At 35.2% G+C, this 17,960-nt stretch overlaps 1 protein-coding gene across 8 annotated transcripts in view; it reads right to left on the bottom strand.

Moving 5' to 3' along the window:
- The window catches only part of Satb1 (SATB homeobox 1), a 96,114-nt gene that overhangs the window by 36,459 nt on the left and 41,695 nt on the right, over nucleotides 1–17,960 (bottom strand). For all 8 annotated transcript variants that reach the window (XM_048801026.1, XM_048801029.1, XM_048801028.1 and 5 more), the window contains exons 6-8: nucleotides 12,938–13,049; nucleotides 10,127–10,581; nucleotides 2,476–2,688 (exon numbers count right to left, since the gene is read on the bottom strand). In XM_048801026.1, the coding sequence (XP_048656983.1) occupies nucleotides 2,476–2,688; nucleotides 10,127–10,581; nucleotides 12,938–13,049 (780 nt within the window). The remainder of the gene's footprint in view (nucleotides 1–2,475; nucleotides 2,689–10,126; nucleotides 10,582–12,937; nucleotides 13,050–17,960) is intronic.

The raw sequence follows: 17,960 nt of genomic DNA, 5'->3' as shown, positions 1-17,960 counted from the left end.
AAAATATATAATTAAAGAAGGCACAGTCTTGTAATCTGTTTGTGTATCTGTGGTTTCCTCCATTTTGTTCTTTCCATTTTAGTCACTTGTAATTAGCATATTTTTAAAACCACTTTTATTTGTGTGGTCTATTGGTTCCAGCTTAAGCATTCGATTTCAACTTAGCATGTTTTCCCCAAATCCAAAGTACTCATTTTGCAGTAATAATTCCTTTAATATGTCAAGAATATCTTAAAATTTAATTCACTGAATCACCGTTAAAGGGTAAAATGTGAAGACATTGGTAGTGAGTTTTATTACAATAACATTAAGTAATGCAAAAGGATTCTCCCTGAGGAAAACAGCATACCTTAAAGATTTACGTTATAGCTATGAAATAAAATGGAACATATGTACATATATCAGATAATCATTTCAGAATTTGGTTAGATTGCCAATAATACTACATTAATAAAAACATATTCTTTGAAAGAATTCCACGAAAAATAATTAGTAGTATCTACATACTTTGGTTTGATCTCCACCCTTCTTGAGAACAAACAAATGCAGGTAAGGGTAGCTCAACAAATAATCAGTAATTCACATCAAAAGAAATTATATATTTTTTTCTATCCCAACTTACCACAGAAAACAATGTCTTTATACATACAGATGGGAAAACTATCCCCATTGTATCTTAAGCATATATGAAAAGAAGTATCACTTAATAAAAATTAGTGTAATTTTGGCTACAGAGAAACTTTGGCTGATGAATATTGATAGCATAATCCCATTTGGAAAGCAATGGAAACCCTCAAAATCCTAGAAAAATCAGAAGTTTACAAAAGAATATTTTGAATTTGTGTATTAAGGAATCATTAAGTTAAATTTTTGGGCAGAGTTTTAAAAAAGATGCTCAGTGTTGAAATGCACATTGGTCTTCGGCAAGTCATTCTTTTATGAGCACTGCCAATGGGGTGATAAGCAAATTAACTTTCTGCCCAGAAGCTGGCTAGTGTTAACTAGAGGAACAAAACTGACCAAAGTGTATTAACCCTAAGTACTGCCAAAAACAACAACAAAAAAAGTGTAAAACCAAGACCCAGGTAAAATACTTTTTTTTTTGTTCAATTACTCTTACAAAAAGTAAATTAAAAAATTCATCATTCTTTATATTTTAGGAAATATTTTTATAGAAGGATCTATAGACCAAACTCCATTACTGTGTGTATGTAGGCAGGCAGGTATGTATGGAGCTACCATTCTTCTCTCCCAGAGAAACATGAAGTTTTTATTCATAAGTACAACAATGGCTTCCTTACAATTTGCTCATATAGACATCAATACCATTTTCATTAAATAAAATGGAGAAAATAGATTTTGTTGACATTTCTAAAAAGTCATCGTTTCTGAACATTATGATAAACACTTTCAGACCCTCAACAGTGGTTGAATATTATGTCTATTCCTCATTTGTGGAATTTCTGTAGCAGTTTCATTCTTTAGTGCTGAATAGGCTTTCTCTAGATTTCTGTCCTTGGAAATATGAGATTTTCTTTTTACTATTGATGAAAATAGTTAATTTCATGATGACATTGTGTTTGTGAATACTTTGAATCTGTATTCCACATTCAATTTTTATCCATCGAAGCTGACCTTATTTAAACACATTAAACATGTTTAGTTGACCTTAAACAATGTAAGAAAATACATCTGCTTGTGAAGTTTGAGTCTAATCCACTATCAAACTTTTACCTAATGGTTTGAACTGAAAATTAACTTCTTGAATTCTCTTAATAGTTATGAGGCTACTTTTGAAACCCGATTTCAAAAATCGTAATACAGATGTACATACACATAAAGTTACCGAAAAGGTGACTTTTTTCCTTCCATTAAAAAAAATGGAGAAATTTGGAAAAACTGAAAATGTGCCCATTTCTGGGAATATAGATGGAATTCCTTATCAGCCCCATTTAAAGCTTCCTTCGAGGACGGTATTAAACTTAATTATGAAAGATTACAAATGAGATGATGTGTAATTGGTACCAGCTGCAGTTCGTATTGGAGAGCATAAATACAAATGGAATTACTTATTTATTTTTATTTATTTACTATTCAAATGGCAGTTCTAAAACTGGTAGGGATAAAACTGACTTTATCCTTTTTTTTTTCTATTGAGTTTAAAATACTTCTTAAGTGAAGAAATATTTTAGTAGTGGAGACAGATATCCCACTTCATGACTCCTTTTCACCCTAAGAGAACCCAGAGAATGGAGCAACACAAAGCAATTTTCTTTCCTCTAATTAGTAGCTTATTGTTTTTATATAAGAATTGGTAATTCGGGACTAAATTTCAAGAATCTCTATGAAATTAAAAAAAAAAAAAAAACAACACCTAGCTAGCCAGCTACCTGATTTCTTGTCGAGATTCTTCCTTAAACATTAAAAAAGAGGAAAGAGGGGAAAAAATGAGTGGCAAAGAAGAGGAGATGGCACCTGGGGAGGGCGGCTGGGCGGTGTGCTTATCAGGGGCGCAGGACCCATGGCGGAGGCAGCGTTCAAGCTCCTTTCCCTTTCATCCTGGTATATTCGGTCCCTTTCTGCTTCTGGTAACTGCAAGAAATTCTGCATAGCCCGAAGGTTTACCAGCAAAGACTGGGATGCAGTCTTGGGGTCCTCTTCCTTCCGGAGGATTTCTGAAAGCAAGCCCTGTAGGGAATAAAAGGCAGAGGGTGAGCCTGCTCCTGTGTGCGCTCCGTCCAGCCAGAGATGATCCTCCCCCCTGCCTTCTCCACTGGGTTTGGAAAGTGAACCGTCAGAGGCATGAATTCTACGTGGGAATACATTAGTTGCAACTGAAGTGATGGAGAAGAGAGCCTCAATTGTATTCTTAATTTTATTAAGCATCTGCTTTACATATAACATAAACTGAAACTGCCTAATTGGACTCCTTCCTTTGAGTAGCTTAACTTGCCATGAAATCTTTCACAGAGAGACGATGGAGGGAAGTTAAGAATAAATGAAATCCTCATAATACAATAGCAGTGAACTGTATAGTTCTCAAGCTGCCTAGACAAAGGCAGTGGAATGCCAACAAGCTCAATATGTAAAGATACAAAGCCATTTCTAGGGCAGTTAAGTAAAACTTTTGAAGAAAATTAACTGTGACCTATCAGGGGGAAAAAAAAGAAATATTACTAAAGCTTCTCTTAAGGTTTATACTGTATTTTCACAAGCAATATTTAACGTACTCCTTAATCTTCAAATCATCAAAGTTAATGACACCAGGTGGCCCTTTCAATTTGCCATTTAAAGGAAACCACAGACTATCCCAAAGGATTCTAAGTACCATCTTGCTATGCTAATCTACTGGGTAACAGGTTGAATTTTTGAACTTTGGAAACCACAGGTAAAACCTGCAATAACCATTTTCCCACATTGCAAAAATCCATGATAGCATACCCAGGAAAAGAATATTCTCAAGTTCTGTAATTATCAAACTTCTTAGTTAATAAAAATGATTACTAGTGACACAAGAAATTTATAAACCACCAGATAACTCCTCTAAGGAGCCTTTCTTCCCCAAATAATACAGCATTATTTTTCAACGAATTTTTTTTAACTTTTGAAAGGACTTCTTTAAAAAAATGTGGTCGTCTTTTGCAATATGCTTAAGGGATAACAAACAACAAAAGTATTGGAAATTTTTTCTGGCCATTTTGTAAGAGCTGAGCAGCCCTTGTCTCTTCAATCTTGTACATAGACTAATACTTGGAATAGTATGTTTTCTTCACTTAGCCAGAAACTTGGTTTCTCATAATATATCTCAGAATAAAATTTCAACAAGATTTCTATATAATTTGCAAATCCACTTTGCAATAACCTTGTAGAAAGTGTCTTATCAAAATGATAGAGCCCAAGGCTATAACATTGAAGGTATTTTTTAAAAAATATATTTTCTTAGAAGTACAAACCTTGTTTTATTTCTAATTCCTAAAGATAATGTACCACCCTGCCTAAATATAACATTTGGGTATAGATAGTATAAAAGCACTGTCCACTTTTAAAATGATTTATAAGCTGGTATTTTAAAATAAAACTTTGACATATTTTGGGAGGCTAAAGAGTTAACTTTAAGGAAATCTCTCAACTAGTCTACTGCAAACAGAACCTAGTAACTGGACGTGAACTTTCAGTTTCACCATAAGAAATGTGAATAAGGAATTGAAGGGCACACGTCCCTGGGGTCATGATACTACAGAGTAGTGCCACAACTCCACATAAGAGCAAAATAGGCAGGTAATTTAACTAAAATTCAAACAGGCAATCACCAGCTATTTAATTTGCACAAGGCCAACTAATTAGATTGACTGTGCTTCTGATATGTCATATTGAAATCAAAACATACAGGTCACAAGGAAAAAAGAAAAAAACCCCAATAAGTGTAATAAAATAGCCCTTGCTCAATACCCCTCCCCCTCAAATGTTATGTATTTTTAAATGTGCTTGGCAAAGCAATGAATATCAATGGCACAGAAACAGAGAGAGATGCAAATGTTCTGTAGACATGTCATAAATTCCTTCAGAACAATATTCATTTTTGTCATCTCAACATAATACCTACCACATAAGGGTTTGATATTTATTAAACCTAATAATTGTGTTTATACAGATTGCAAAAATAAAAGGAAAAAAAGACTGCAAATATAATAGAAATGTGAAGAAGATATGCCACCCAGGGATAAATTCTAATAGGAATTGTTAGCACTCTGGGTGTGCCTTCATTGAAAAGTTATGTGACACTTTGTGAGATGTTTATTTATACTAATACTTTAGTAATTAAAAAAAATAGATTAGGGCAAAAGGTATCCTGTAAGTATTTAGAATACTTTTCTATTTCAGAAACTTGAAATTAGACATTTTTAAAATCTTAAATAACAAGGTAATAGATCACATATTTCTACTGCCAACGTTTCCCAAAGAAGCAGAAAACTACAGTGAGAAAATCAAACAAATGAAAAAATAAATACTGTTCTCTCAAGTCTTGTTAATGCGAGACAAAGTCATGCCGGTATGACTTAGAGGAGGAGACAGTGTGTCACTGGCGAGGGGATTTAGAAAGTTTTCTACTTACTGTTCGTATTTTGATACTGGCATGCCTTCCCATTTAAGCATGAAAGTATTGCAGGAACAAAGCATTTTATTTCCACTTAAATTAATTGTCCTACTGGAACAAGTACAGCTTTTCTGCCTGGAGTTTGCTGATGGTCTGAAACAATGTTTCAAACCCTGGAACACTCCAAGAGCTCTAAAGTGGCCAGTGTGGACAATCTCCTGTGTTTTAGAAATCTTTTTTTTTTTTTTTTTGGCCCAGAGCTTTCAATGAGGGGAGTGCCCCCTGGTGGAAATGCTTGAAAATATTGTGCGAAAACATTTGATTAGTGTTAATTAAAAAAAAAAAAAAAGTCACTTTAGAATACTTCTGGATGCAAAATGACTATTATCAGAACCCTACTAGCAGGGAATATACATTTTGATCCTATTTAGGTCACTGTTTTTTGAATACTTGCATTTAAGGATTCAAGATATATGTGACGTCCACTTCCCATTTTCTATAGTTTAAAATACAGTACAGACTTGCCAAGCTAGGTCAGGTAATTTGTAGTAACTCCTCATGGTTGACAGAGGAATCTTACCAAAAAACTCCTTCTTCATACTAACAACAACAATAACACCACCAAGAGTATGTAAAGGCCATCATGTACCTTAGTAGTTATCATCAATATTGTGCATATATCATATCATCAATATTATGCATCATAGATGCTCAATAAATCTGCTAAACTAAATTATTAGCCTATTTCTTGTTCTAAAAAGAACTAGAGGACTTATATCTTATGTAGGAAGTTACCAGCACCTCATGAATATTAATTTTATTGGAAATGAGAAGCTGCCTTTCATTGGGACTTCATATCTTACAAATAATTAGATGTGTGCTCTATATATGAAATTATTCCACATTGTCATTACATAGTGGTTAAGTGAGAATGCTGTTTTTTTTTCAATTAAAGAATGAATTTACTGAATTCCTAAACCTTTGTTTTTCTACATTCCAACAAGAGTTTACAAGTTATTACGAGTAAAATTCATTAGTAATTGTAAGAGAAAGAAAAAAAAAACTTCAATAAATATTATCAGTACTTCCAAAAGCTAATTATGAATTCTTTAAAATAGTAGATAAGCAAAAGAGACTGCCAATCCGAACAAAAAGCCTGTCTGGCCTCCCGTTTGTCTCCTCTTTGAACATAATCACTGATTCAAATAGATTTTATCAGCTTCATGGAACTTCAAAGCCCTCAGAAAGAAAATATGATTTTATGAAACCTCCCTCCTAAAAAGAAAATACATAGAAGAGTCTTCAAGCCTACCTATCTCTGTCCCTTGGTGAATTTTTAATCACATGTCCAGGTGAAAGAGTATTTTCAAACTCCGCCCACTCCTTGGGACTCATGCCAAGTTAAGTTATAAGTAGACACATTTATCTCTGTCCTTAGGTAGGCTAATTGAGAGCTGTCACGTTGGGGTAATAGCACCTTTTTACCTTTTATTCAATAGTGACATGGATAGTGGACTTTTCTTAAATTACACTGTGAAGAATTATAGGAACACAGTAGCAATTTCTGTTATACTTAAGCAGGCAAATTTCTCTCCACCACATAATTTACAGAACTCAAATTCAATAAAACATTACATGATGGTCCATTACTGTTATCAGTTTTGAATAATCCATCTTCATTCTTTATTTTACTGGAAAATAAAGTGTGCCAAAGACCAGAGAAGTAGGAGAAAAGAGGGAAAAAAGCCAGAGTGGGATCACAGTGAAACTCTGTTTTATTTTTTTAAAAAGGGGGATATTAAAGAATGTATTTTCTTGTATTACAACCTTTAAACAGAAATATTACAGAGAGGTGAATTGAAAAGTATCAATACAGAAACTGTGGCAATGACTTTTAGCCATAGGTTTCCATTAAAAAGACATCAAGTAGGCATAACTGTATGAATGACATGCTAAAAGTTGGTGTCTTCAATAGCAATTAAAGAACATATGCCCATCAATTCAGAAGGAAGGAAATTCCTTAGAACAAGTAATTTTATAAATTTCATCATAAATTTTCAGAAAAGACAGACTTTAAAAAAATAGTTATGTATGAAAGTTTTAAGAGAAGATGATGTTTTAATTTGGGAAACCCTATTAAGATGATGAAAAATTTTTCAATTAAGAGTTGAAACATGAAATCAAAGCTTTTAAAGTTATTCAGAGGTGTCAGTGACTAAAATGATTCTCAATTCATAACCATGCTATTATATTAATATCTCAACATACTGTTTATGGAGTACAATGCCTTTATCCAACTATGTAACTTTACATTTTATGAACATATTTTACATTAATTTTTTTAAACCTGAAGTTGGAATTGCACATTGTAATAAGTGCACACAAGTGTGTGATGTGTGATTTAACTCTGCAGAGCTCCTCTTCTATACATATGCATTAGCATGTGTATTTTCGTACTCCACACTCACACCATACTCACTCTGCACCTGCTTTTACTGAAATGCATACACTTTGAAATAAACACACTACATGCATTCATATGAATGCATAATCATTAAAATAAATGCAGCTGTGTGTATGTATGCGTGTGTGTGATTTTTAAGTATGACTGCTGAAAATACATACATGCTTGTGTGTGCAAAAGCTAGCCCCTCCACCAGTGAACACTTAAATATACATAACAAATCACTGCTATTTAAATCAAACAGCTTTCAATACGGCCCAACACCTACTTCTACTGAGAAGGACCAACTACCAAGTTTAAAAACCTAACCCTTTTATAATCCAGGGCTCCAAATAACTTTTTGGTAATTATTTTGTTCTAAATTAACTATTCAAAAATAGGAATCTGTATAATGTTATACCAGATTATCATTCTCTTTTCACCCTTGGAAAAAATAAAATTACTGTTTTTGAATATTAACCACAGAGATAACTATCTTTCAAAGAGATTAATTTGGCAGGAGAAAATTCTACGTTTCTTCTAATAAATAAGTCCTATAGATATCTGAAAATTTTCAGTGTAAGAACCAAAGGCAAAAAAAAAAAAAAATTGGTCAACTTTTCACAATAATAATGGTAACATCACAACCCAGAAGAAAAACCTCAATGATGGAGACTCTCTTCTTATCCCAACTCTCCTGGTATCCCTCACCATATAAAATGTTCTTCCCTTCATGCTTTAAGATGCAACTATTTGCTCAATTTTTCAAACTTATCAGTAAATCTATGTCTATAATTTGTGTCCATGTCAATGTTATCTTTGCCTGTGGGTTTTTAATTGAATCCAACAAGCATTACTGGACTTTTATGTAAAGTCCTTTTGTTTTTGGCCCAATACCGAGAATTACTTGTAGTTATATTCATAAAAATAAAAAATACCACCAGAAACAGAAATATCTAAAGAGTTGACTTTTGATTCATTCATTCATTCATTTTATTTAATAATTATCCCCCTCACACACACACTGAATTTAGGTGTCATATGAAATGTACAAGCTAATATTGAACAGTTTTTAAACGGTAAAAATATGGAATTAGGTAAAAACCATACAATTTCAACCCGAAACATAACCATGTGTGGCTGCCCTTTTAAAACTACACCTATGGTGTACAAAAAAAACAGATGAAGAAACCGAAAACAAACACTGAATTAAAGGCTTTGTCAGGTCTCCTAATGCCCAATCACGTTAAGGCAAGCCAAAAATAAGTCACAGCTGGGATTTTCCTAGGTATGGAAACTCTGCCAACAAGGAATTAATACTAGATTATTTTTGTACCAGTATTTTATTCTTGTCATCATATAGTAAGCAAAATAACTTAAATATGAAAGTATGAGTCAGGCCAAAAAACAAAAACAGATTGACAAAAGGGACAGTGGCAAAACAAGTTGGAAAAAAAAAAAAATCTTACGTCTTCAGTCTAATCAAAGTTACCCGCTCTTCTAGTTTTGTAGTGTGCCTTGGACAAAAATAAACACTATATATATCACACCAGTTTCCAAACAAAGAAAGAGGCCTCTCACGCACAGTTTAATAAAATCAATTTGTTTAGGGCTTCTCAAGTGTTTTTCTTATGACGTCTCCTATCACATATCGCCTTTCCTCTATGTCCCTCTAAATATGGTCTACACTAACGGCTCCACAGGAATTCTCGCAGGACGATACGGGTGTAAAACCCTAGGGATATACACAGATCTCAATGGGAAGTCTAAAAATGGGTCTGCAAACGAAGGTCTGTAGACTGCCCCTACCTCACTGCCTGTTCTGTGGGTAGTCTGACTGAAAACACCACCCTACCCACACCCATTCATTATCTCCTGCTGCTTGTCACTCTACCATGTGGGAGAGATTTCATGGCCCTCAAAGCCTAAAATATTTATTATTGAGCCTCTTAAAGATAATAGTGTGCTGATCTCTAGCCTCAAGAATGAGGTTTGGAAGAACAATGACATAACCTGAGGGAGAACAAAGCTAAGAAGCATTTTATACTAATAAGTCATTATTTTCTTTCAAAATGGCTGCTTAGAAATCCATGCCAGAAATTGCTTTTGAGCTCCCAAGTGTCAAAAAAAAAAAAAAATTGTAGAAGAACTTCCATAAAGCACATTTATACACTGAAGTCTGATATGAGTGGAAACACAGAAAAAAACATTATGCTATAATCTTGGAATCCTACCCCTGACCTCAACCAAGTCATGAAACTTTCCTTAATAAATAATAGTGTATGATTCTGCTATATAAAACATGCCGAATACCCCCTTTAGAAATATTTCTGATACTTAATTTATTTTTTCAAGGCCTCTGACTCAAGATCAATCTGTTCATCGCTTTCCCTTGATAGAGGGGCTATAGCGTAGGGAAAGGAGTGATAAAAACTAGGTACCACCAGGAACAAGCAATATGATCACATCTTAAAGAGAAAGAGTTACTGTAGAGTACAAGAATAAACATTAGCATAGATGAGATTAAAGAAAGGAGAGAGGGGAAGGGGAGAGAGAGCAGAGCCATGTACAGACAGAAGGGAACTGACCTGAGTTCTGTTAAAAGCCACACGTGCAAACACTGCCTGGGAGATTCCTGCTCGTTTCAGTTCATCACGAACCCACTGGTAGATTTCGGAAGACACCTCTGTGTTGGTTGAAACCTGTTGCTCCAAAGGCTTATTCATAGATCTACTGACAGGGGGAGGGTGGTTCAAGTACTGTTGGTTTAAGGACTGCTGGGCTAATAGTCTATTCACTGCATACTGCTGATTCAGTAGCTGGGCCATCACCAGCTGCTGGTTGACCAGCTGAGGACTGATAGGCGTTGATACCAGCCCAGGGTGCAGGTTTGGAAGAGGGGTCCGGACAGAGGGCTGGCTGCCATGGGAGAGCTGTGCGGGGGACGGAGGCTGCTCAGCTGTGTTCCCTGGGACCGGCTGCTGGCCAAAGTTGACATGGTTGGCACCTTGCTGGGACAGCTCAGAAAGACTATCCATTTCGACTAAAGTGGACAAAAAATTAAAAATTATGTTCAGCCAACAATGTTGTGTAAATTGATAGGAATTTCTGATCGTTTCCTCAATTAAAAACCAAAAGACAGTAGACACAAGGTACAATGAAGAGTCAATAAAACCAAAACAATTTCAAGACAGGACTCACCAGGCTTCATCTTGGTTTTCCTCTTCTGAGCAATCCTACAGACTGAAAGTGGGATGACACTCCTGGTCTCCATTTTTTAAGTGTGATTTATATTTAAGGCATAAAACCTACTATATCCAAATTCTTGGTAACTAGTTTTAGGGTCAAACTGTTATTCATTCTCATTTATTATCCCAAGAAGGCTTATAAGCAATGATGTTTATATTAAAATGACTTCTAGAAGAATATCATTTGCTTAATGGCAAACTAGAAACAGTGAGCCACGCTAAGAAAATAAGCTTCTGGTTAACAAGCAACTAGAGAAAAGAAATTTACAAATATTTTCTTGTGTTATATATTAACCTTAGTAGTTTAGGCAAAAGGTGTGAAAGGAAAAAAAAAAGATGACATAAAATATTTCCTATGTTCAATTTTTATGTAGCAGTGAGTATAAAGAAGTGGTTGGTACTATAAAGACGTAAAAAAAAAAAAACCGGGCATAACAACAATAATAACTGAGCACTGTTCTGAGTATCTTTTGTGGCTTGTTTCAGTTAGTTCTAACCAACACAGACAGGAGGTTTATCTGCAAGTATTTCTTAGAATGAAGCAAGTGATGTACCATGTTAACAACATGGTACCTCCAGTGTTGCTAGGACCCAAATGTTTTCGCAAGAAGCTATGGCTATCACCAGACACTACAGATAATTCTGCACGGAAGGAGCAGGGAGTCATTCTGGGACAGCAGTGATGCTGCCACAATTCTGCAATTGATTTCCACCTGCCCAGGTCGAATCCTTCTCCCTTAGCTAGATCCCACGTGTGGACCGGCTGAGTATCAGATCTAAGTGCATCAAATTTTTTGCTGCTACAGGGAGGAGATTGGTTTGATGCTCTGGTCTGGAAAGGTTAAGCATGGAGCTCTATGTAAATAGACAAAAGTCTTTCCAAATTTACCTCATACTTCCCTTTATATACTCTATTTGGATTTTAATCATCATTTCTCTTTTCATTAAATATGCAGGTTTTACATTTAGATGAACTTATCATGTAGCTATCGTCACTGATATATGTAAAATATAACTAAGAATTTGGGAAGAAACCGTCAGTTTCTATCAGTGATATCAGCCCAAGTGTGCCATTCAGAGATAATAGTAATTCAAGCAATTATTCCAAAAATGATGCATTGTCTTCATTACAGCCCTAAGCTATAAAAGGCAAAGAATCTGTTTTGGTAGATGGATGGCTTTTCTTCAAATATTAAAAGCTAAAACATGCTCAAAATTTGGGTTCTCTTGTCTCTTAAAATCTTTAGGAAAAGTTATTATTGTTGCTATTATTAAATGAATGTAAAGGAGATAAACAGAAATAGATTTAAAACAGGGCATAATGCTATGCATATTAAACATCTGATTCTTTATTACTTTAAAATACATTATTTGGAAGGTACAGCTATGTGAAAGAAAGCAGTAACAGAAAATTAAAACATTACCCTTAATCACAGCGTTTGCAATTGTGAACACTAACAAACTTGATCTGGGGAAATTGCCACAATCTAAACGTTAAGCTACAGGACACAACCTTTACCTGTCATTTCACACTGCAGGTAAATTTCCTGCATAATAGATACTGAACTAGAGTTACGTGATAGGATAAAATGTTACCCTGGAATTTTAGTTTGGAAATGATGCAATGGTTGTTCTACTATAGATGATGGAGAGGGATGCCTGCCAAAGTGCCTGCTGGGGTGGGGGGCAAGCTATAAAAGTGACTTGATTTCAATTATGGAAACTAGTTATTAATTAATAGAGTTTAGTTTCCTTAAAATTTAGGTGCAAAAACAGGCTCATCCTCTTTCTCTCAAATAAAAACAAAAAGCCTAAAAGCACGACTTACTTCTCAGAGAAATCACAGCTAATATTAGTTATTCAAGGCCTGGTTAGGTCTTCACTGAGATGTTAAAAAATGACAGCTCCCCTCCTCACGCCTCGATTTCCTGCATGTCTGACAACCAAGTCAGTTTGGCTGATTTAAACACAAACATTTATTGAATTTAATTATCTCATTATACTCATACCCACTCCCCACCCCCAAAGAAACATTCTAAATTGATCTCTAATTGGGCAATCAAAAGACCTGGCTTTAGATGTGACTTTGATAAACCCCCAAATGACACATAATGGTATGTAGCCACCGCTGCAACCATTTTTTTTGCTTACCCATCATATCTTTTGTCTTCTTGAAATGTTTGTACCACCTTCCAAATTCTTGACATTTTGCTGCTGAGACATTTGCATAGTAAGTGCTGTTCACAATGGAAGAAATCATACTCTGCATGAAGAGGGGGGGAGAACATTTGTAATACATAGCAGCACAAAAGGCAACACAGCATTGTGGAAACTGTATTTTTTTTTTAAATCAACTGAATACCAATACATTTTTGTTTTACACCTTAGCCTAAAGCTTCAACTTCTTAAAATTCATTAACTAGACCATCAAATGCTTATTTAAGTAGCAAGCAACAGCCCACTGAGACCCGTATAAAGCTATCAAACCCACAGACTCTTCTCCAGGATTATTTATCCAAACTCCATTAATATCATCTATTCCTAGCCTGACAAACATTCATCGATTCCAATGAATTTAAAGACATGAAGACAACAGTATTTTTGCAATTCATAAGTACATGATACTTTGCGATGGAATGACTGGACTCTACACCCTTACTACTCAAAGTATGATCCAGGGACCAGCCATATGGGCATCACCTAGATACTTGTTAGAAATGTTGGATTTTGTGCCCTACTCCAGCACTTGCATTTTACCAAGATCCACAAGGGATTTGCAAGCACATTAAAATCTGAGAAACACTGCTTGTACTTTCACTTCTATTATTTGTAGTTCAATTGGAGGTGCACTAACACTGTTCAAAGGTTAACACTGATCACATTCAAGAAAAACTATTCAAAGAGATTCTCTATCAGAAGGGGGAAAAATATTCTGCAATCTTTGTGGCTGGCTTTATCTATAGTAAAGCTTGAGTTCTAAATTTCAACCATGGTAAATTTTTTTAAATACATACATCTCAGATTTATTACATTTCTCTAGGAAGATGAAAATACACATATTTTCTCATATTTTTATACTGCTTTTAACAAAACCCTAGAATCAGAGTTAACCATTTAACATGTAAAAATAAAGACAATAATTTTAATGTATTATGAGGAGTTTTTTTTTAACTCATTTTTAATAAAGAGAAGTGTTTTCTTTCCAGAAAATTTCAGTTATGGTAATTTTAGTGACTTAATTCCATGATCTTTTAAGCTAGAATGCCCATATTCGCCAGTAGCATCTAAATTAATTTTCTATTAAGTCTTAAGAATGAGCCTCTGCAGCACCAATCCATCCCTCACCCCAATGAGTAGAAACATGAGAACATACATTTCAGATTGCAGCTGGTCTACAGGGAAATGGTTTACAGAAGGCAGCATTGTTCGGGAGAGAGTGAACAACCAGAAAAGCCAGTTTGGGGACAAAAGTATTTTTATATCATTATCGTCTTTAAGCTACTTCTAATGTAAAGCTCTTTGGGTTATTAATTCTCCTGACATCCATTATCAGTGTTAATTTTGTAGCATGCACACATTTCCGTAATGTGTAAATCTGGGGGAATCTCTAAAGAACTTGGATTGATGGATAAGCTAGAGTTGTATTATTTATGTAAAAAACGGCTATCTCTACTAAGAGGCACTGTGATGATATCTTTTTTTTTTTTTTGACACTTTCTACTTTATAGTCATTTTCACATTTTATTTCTCTAAGAAGACATTCTTAATGTGCTCATGATGCTCTGCCATTAATCCAATAGCTTGCAATTTCACTAAGAGCCTCCCACAGTCCACAGTGCAAAAAAGACACTTAGCAAGGTTGCCAAAACCAGAGCCAGAAGATTACCTGATCCAGTTAACAATCAGTCAGCTTCAATCTCACTTACTCTATGGTAATAATGGATCAATAAAGCCAGACACTAATAAAACTACTGAGATCACTGATGGATTACGGTGATTCTGCAAATGGATGACAGTTGATGCTCTTCCACTTTGGTCTAATTCTTTCAAAATTATTAACTCTTTATCTAGACATTCTGACAGATGCTTATATGTTAATACAAGTTTTAGACATAGTTCATATCTTAATTTTTAGAAGTGTATGGAATATCTAAGTTTTGCTAACGTTTCTGACAAATATCAAATCTATTTCAACTTCCCAATAGTCTGATAAATGAAATTTGCTCTTTGATGCACACTTACTATGTGCCTGGCTGGTACTAAGGATTTGAAGATGGATAAAATAGAGTCTCTGCATACAAAAATGTTATCACGTATTGGGAAGAGAGATAATGTAAACCAGTCATTTCAATTCAACATGATTCAGTGCACCAACAGTGGAAAATATATGGAGTGAAGGGAGGGGAAGAATCCATAATGTTTGAAAAACTCTGAAATATTTTATAAAGCTAGATCCTATATGTAATAACATTATGTCCTTCATTAATATCTACATTGGGAAAATAACATCCAAATGCACAGCATCAGCGAAGCCCTTGTTCGAGCCTAAGTTGGTAGGCTATGTCCTTAAGTGATTTTTCTGGATGTCTCTACTTTGTCAAGTGATGTGTGCTTAGGAAACTCTGAATAATACAAATATTAATTCATATTAATGTTATATGTATTAATATTAAATGTCACTTAGGGCATAAATCAAGAGTCTAATCCACAGGTTATAATGCACACCAAAGCAACTTTTTGGAATTTCTTTTGTGCTTTTGCAGGACTGGGAAATATTTTATAATTCAGGTAATTTGGGGCCATCTCTCTTTTCATCAGAACAACATGAAGCAATCTGTATGACTAAACCACTCTGACAGCTACTTATGAAGCGCTCCTTCTTGGTGGCAAAATCCCAACTGCAAGCTTAGATATGGCACCTGAGTACACAGGTGCCTTTCAGCAGCATAGAAGAGACACTGCAGAACATTGTGGTGCACATGGGTATTTGAAATATCATATCCAATACTGTCATGTTAAATCTGAAAAAATCAGGAACACCAATTGTTTTGGTGATATAAATTACAAAGTGAAGACTGGTAATATATTTTACGTGGTAGGATGTATATAGGTAGACCAAGTTCCGTGTTTTAAATGAGAAAGCCTTGGGACTCTTATGCCAATCCAAGGCGACACTGGTTTAAAAAGACTCTGCAAAGCAGGGCTGGGGTTCCATATTACTTTCCAGCCCAATGCCTGGCATATATTAAATATACATCGAATGTTCATCTGATGAAATGAAATAGCAATAAATCTGCACTCAAGTGCAAGATGTGTCACACACTGGAAGTGTGACCTTGTGTCAATTAATTGACATTTCTATCACAATTCTCCATACTAAATGGGGATGGTGGTAGTATTCATCTCACAGGGTTGTTTTGAAAATCCATTCTATACGGGCATTTTTCCCCATTCATTTAACATGTGTTTAGTGACCTCCTACTATGTGTCAAGCATGGAGCAAGTCACTAGGAAAGTAATGGCTTGAAGAGACATACTATCTATACTTGGACAGACAATAAATAAAATTATGGAAGTGATGCAATTAGCACAGAGCCTGGAACATATCAAGCATGAACTTACGAGATGTTAATTACTATGACAACCCTCTACCTCCTCCTCCTCCTTTTGGGGCTTTTATTATATGATCACAGAGATCAGTCAACTATGCTTTAAATAACAGAGAAGTATCAGATAAAATTTTTGAGATGATGTATTTTAAGTCAAATACATTTTCCTAGGAAGACTGAAGAATGCACTAATTAAACTATTAACAAGTCCAGCCAGTGGATAACAAGGGAAAACACCAAGGGAAAAGCATTTCTATTTGTTTCAATATTCCCATCTGGTAATGTTTTCTGAAGCTAGCCCGAATCTGGTAGCTGACATCAGGAAAACATGTACCACTCCTGACTCTTCTAGACCTGTGCTGTCTCCCATCTCTGGCTAGCAGTGGCTCATCCTGCAGCATATATTGTGAGTATCTCTGCTCCTGAGAAGCCCTTCTAATACAGAACCCACTGTGTTGTTTATTTTCCACTAGGCCCTGAGCCTTAGGTCTTTCCTCAACATAGCCTGGATTCGTCATGGGGTTGGGCTCTATTAGGTGATCATTAAAGGGTCACTGAAATAAGTCATTCCTGAAGGTCTTCAGGACACCCCCTCTTTTTTTTTCCCCTAAATTCAAAGGTAATGTCAGCTTGTCACATGAACCTTTAGAATCCATCACTTGCAGCTGTCACAAAAGAAATCATAATTTCAAGAACCATTATTCATTAATTTGCAAGAGATCCCTTCCCAGGTTTTTCAAAATACATCCACACAGATGTCTCGGAAGTTGCAGCGCTCCGTGGTTATGTTATTCCAGTTCTCTCTCAGTGTCTATTTATATGAGCTTTCCAAAGCACTTTGAAAAAGACACAACTTGTATGGCAAGTTTCCTTTTCAGTGGCCAGTATGTATAAAAAAACATCCATGTTCCAGGCAAAAAAATAGTCCAAGTGGCAAAACTCAGGTGGTAGAAATTCCAAGTTCAAATGCTACACAGTACACCAACCAATAAATAGGCCACAGCTTCCAGTGTTGGGAAATACAATTTGGAAGTTGGCAGAAATTGGCTATGGGTCTCATAACCCCAGTGTGACACAATATTCTCATCCTAGGAGCCAAGTTGTAAGCTTTTCTAAGATCCATAAAGCACATGTCTACTCCCTATGAGGAGCTTTGGTTCTTTCTGCGAGTCTGCTGAAGTTCCGATCTGAAAGAATGCCATCTTCACAGAAACCCCAGTCCTCTAGAATGATACCATCTGCCGCAGGCTAAGCTTCCTTTTCAGCCAAATACATTATTTATAACCTTTCTAATTGTGAAAAGGTAAGGGTGGAATTTTTCTAAAGCCTGACTTTCATATAGTTAGAACATTCTGAACCTTTACTCTAAAATCTGCAGGCCTCTCAATTTGAAAAACAAAACAAAACATAACAAAAAAAAAACCATGAGGAACTAGTTGAGGTTATATAATTTTTCTAAATGTTATATTCTTTCAAACCCCTGCTAGAAGATCATACACACTGATGGTATATAAGTATAACATACTCAGAAAAAGAAGCAAGATATATATATATATATATATATA

Source organism: Marmota marmota, unplaced genomic scaffold (assembly GCF_001458135.2).
Source record: "Marmota marmota marmota unplaced genomic scaffold, marMar, whole genome shotgun sequence".
Classification (NCBI taxonomy): Eukaryota; Metazoa; Chordata; class Mammalia; order Rodentia; family Sciuridae; genus Marmota; species Marmota marmota.
The sequence above is the reverse complement of the archived record's forward strand: the minus strand, read 5'-3'. Positions and strand labels throughout refer to the sequence as shown.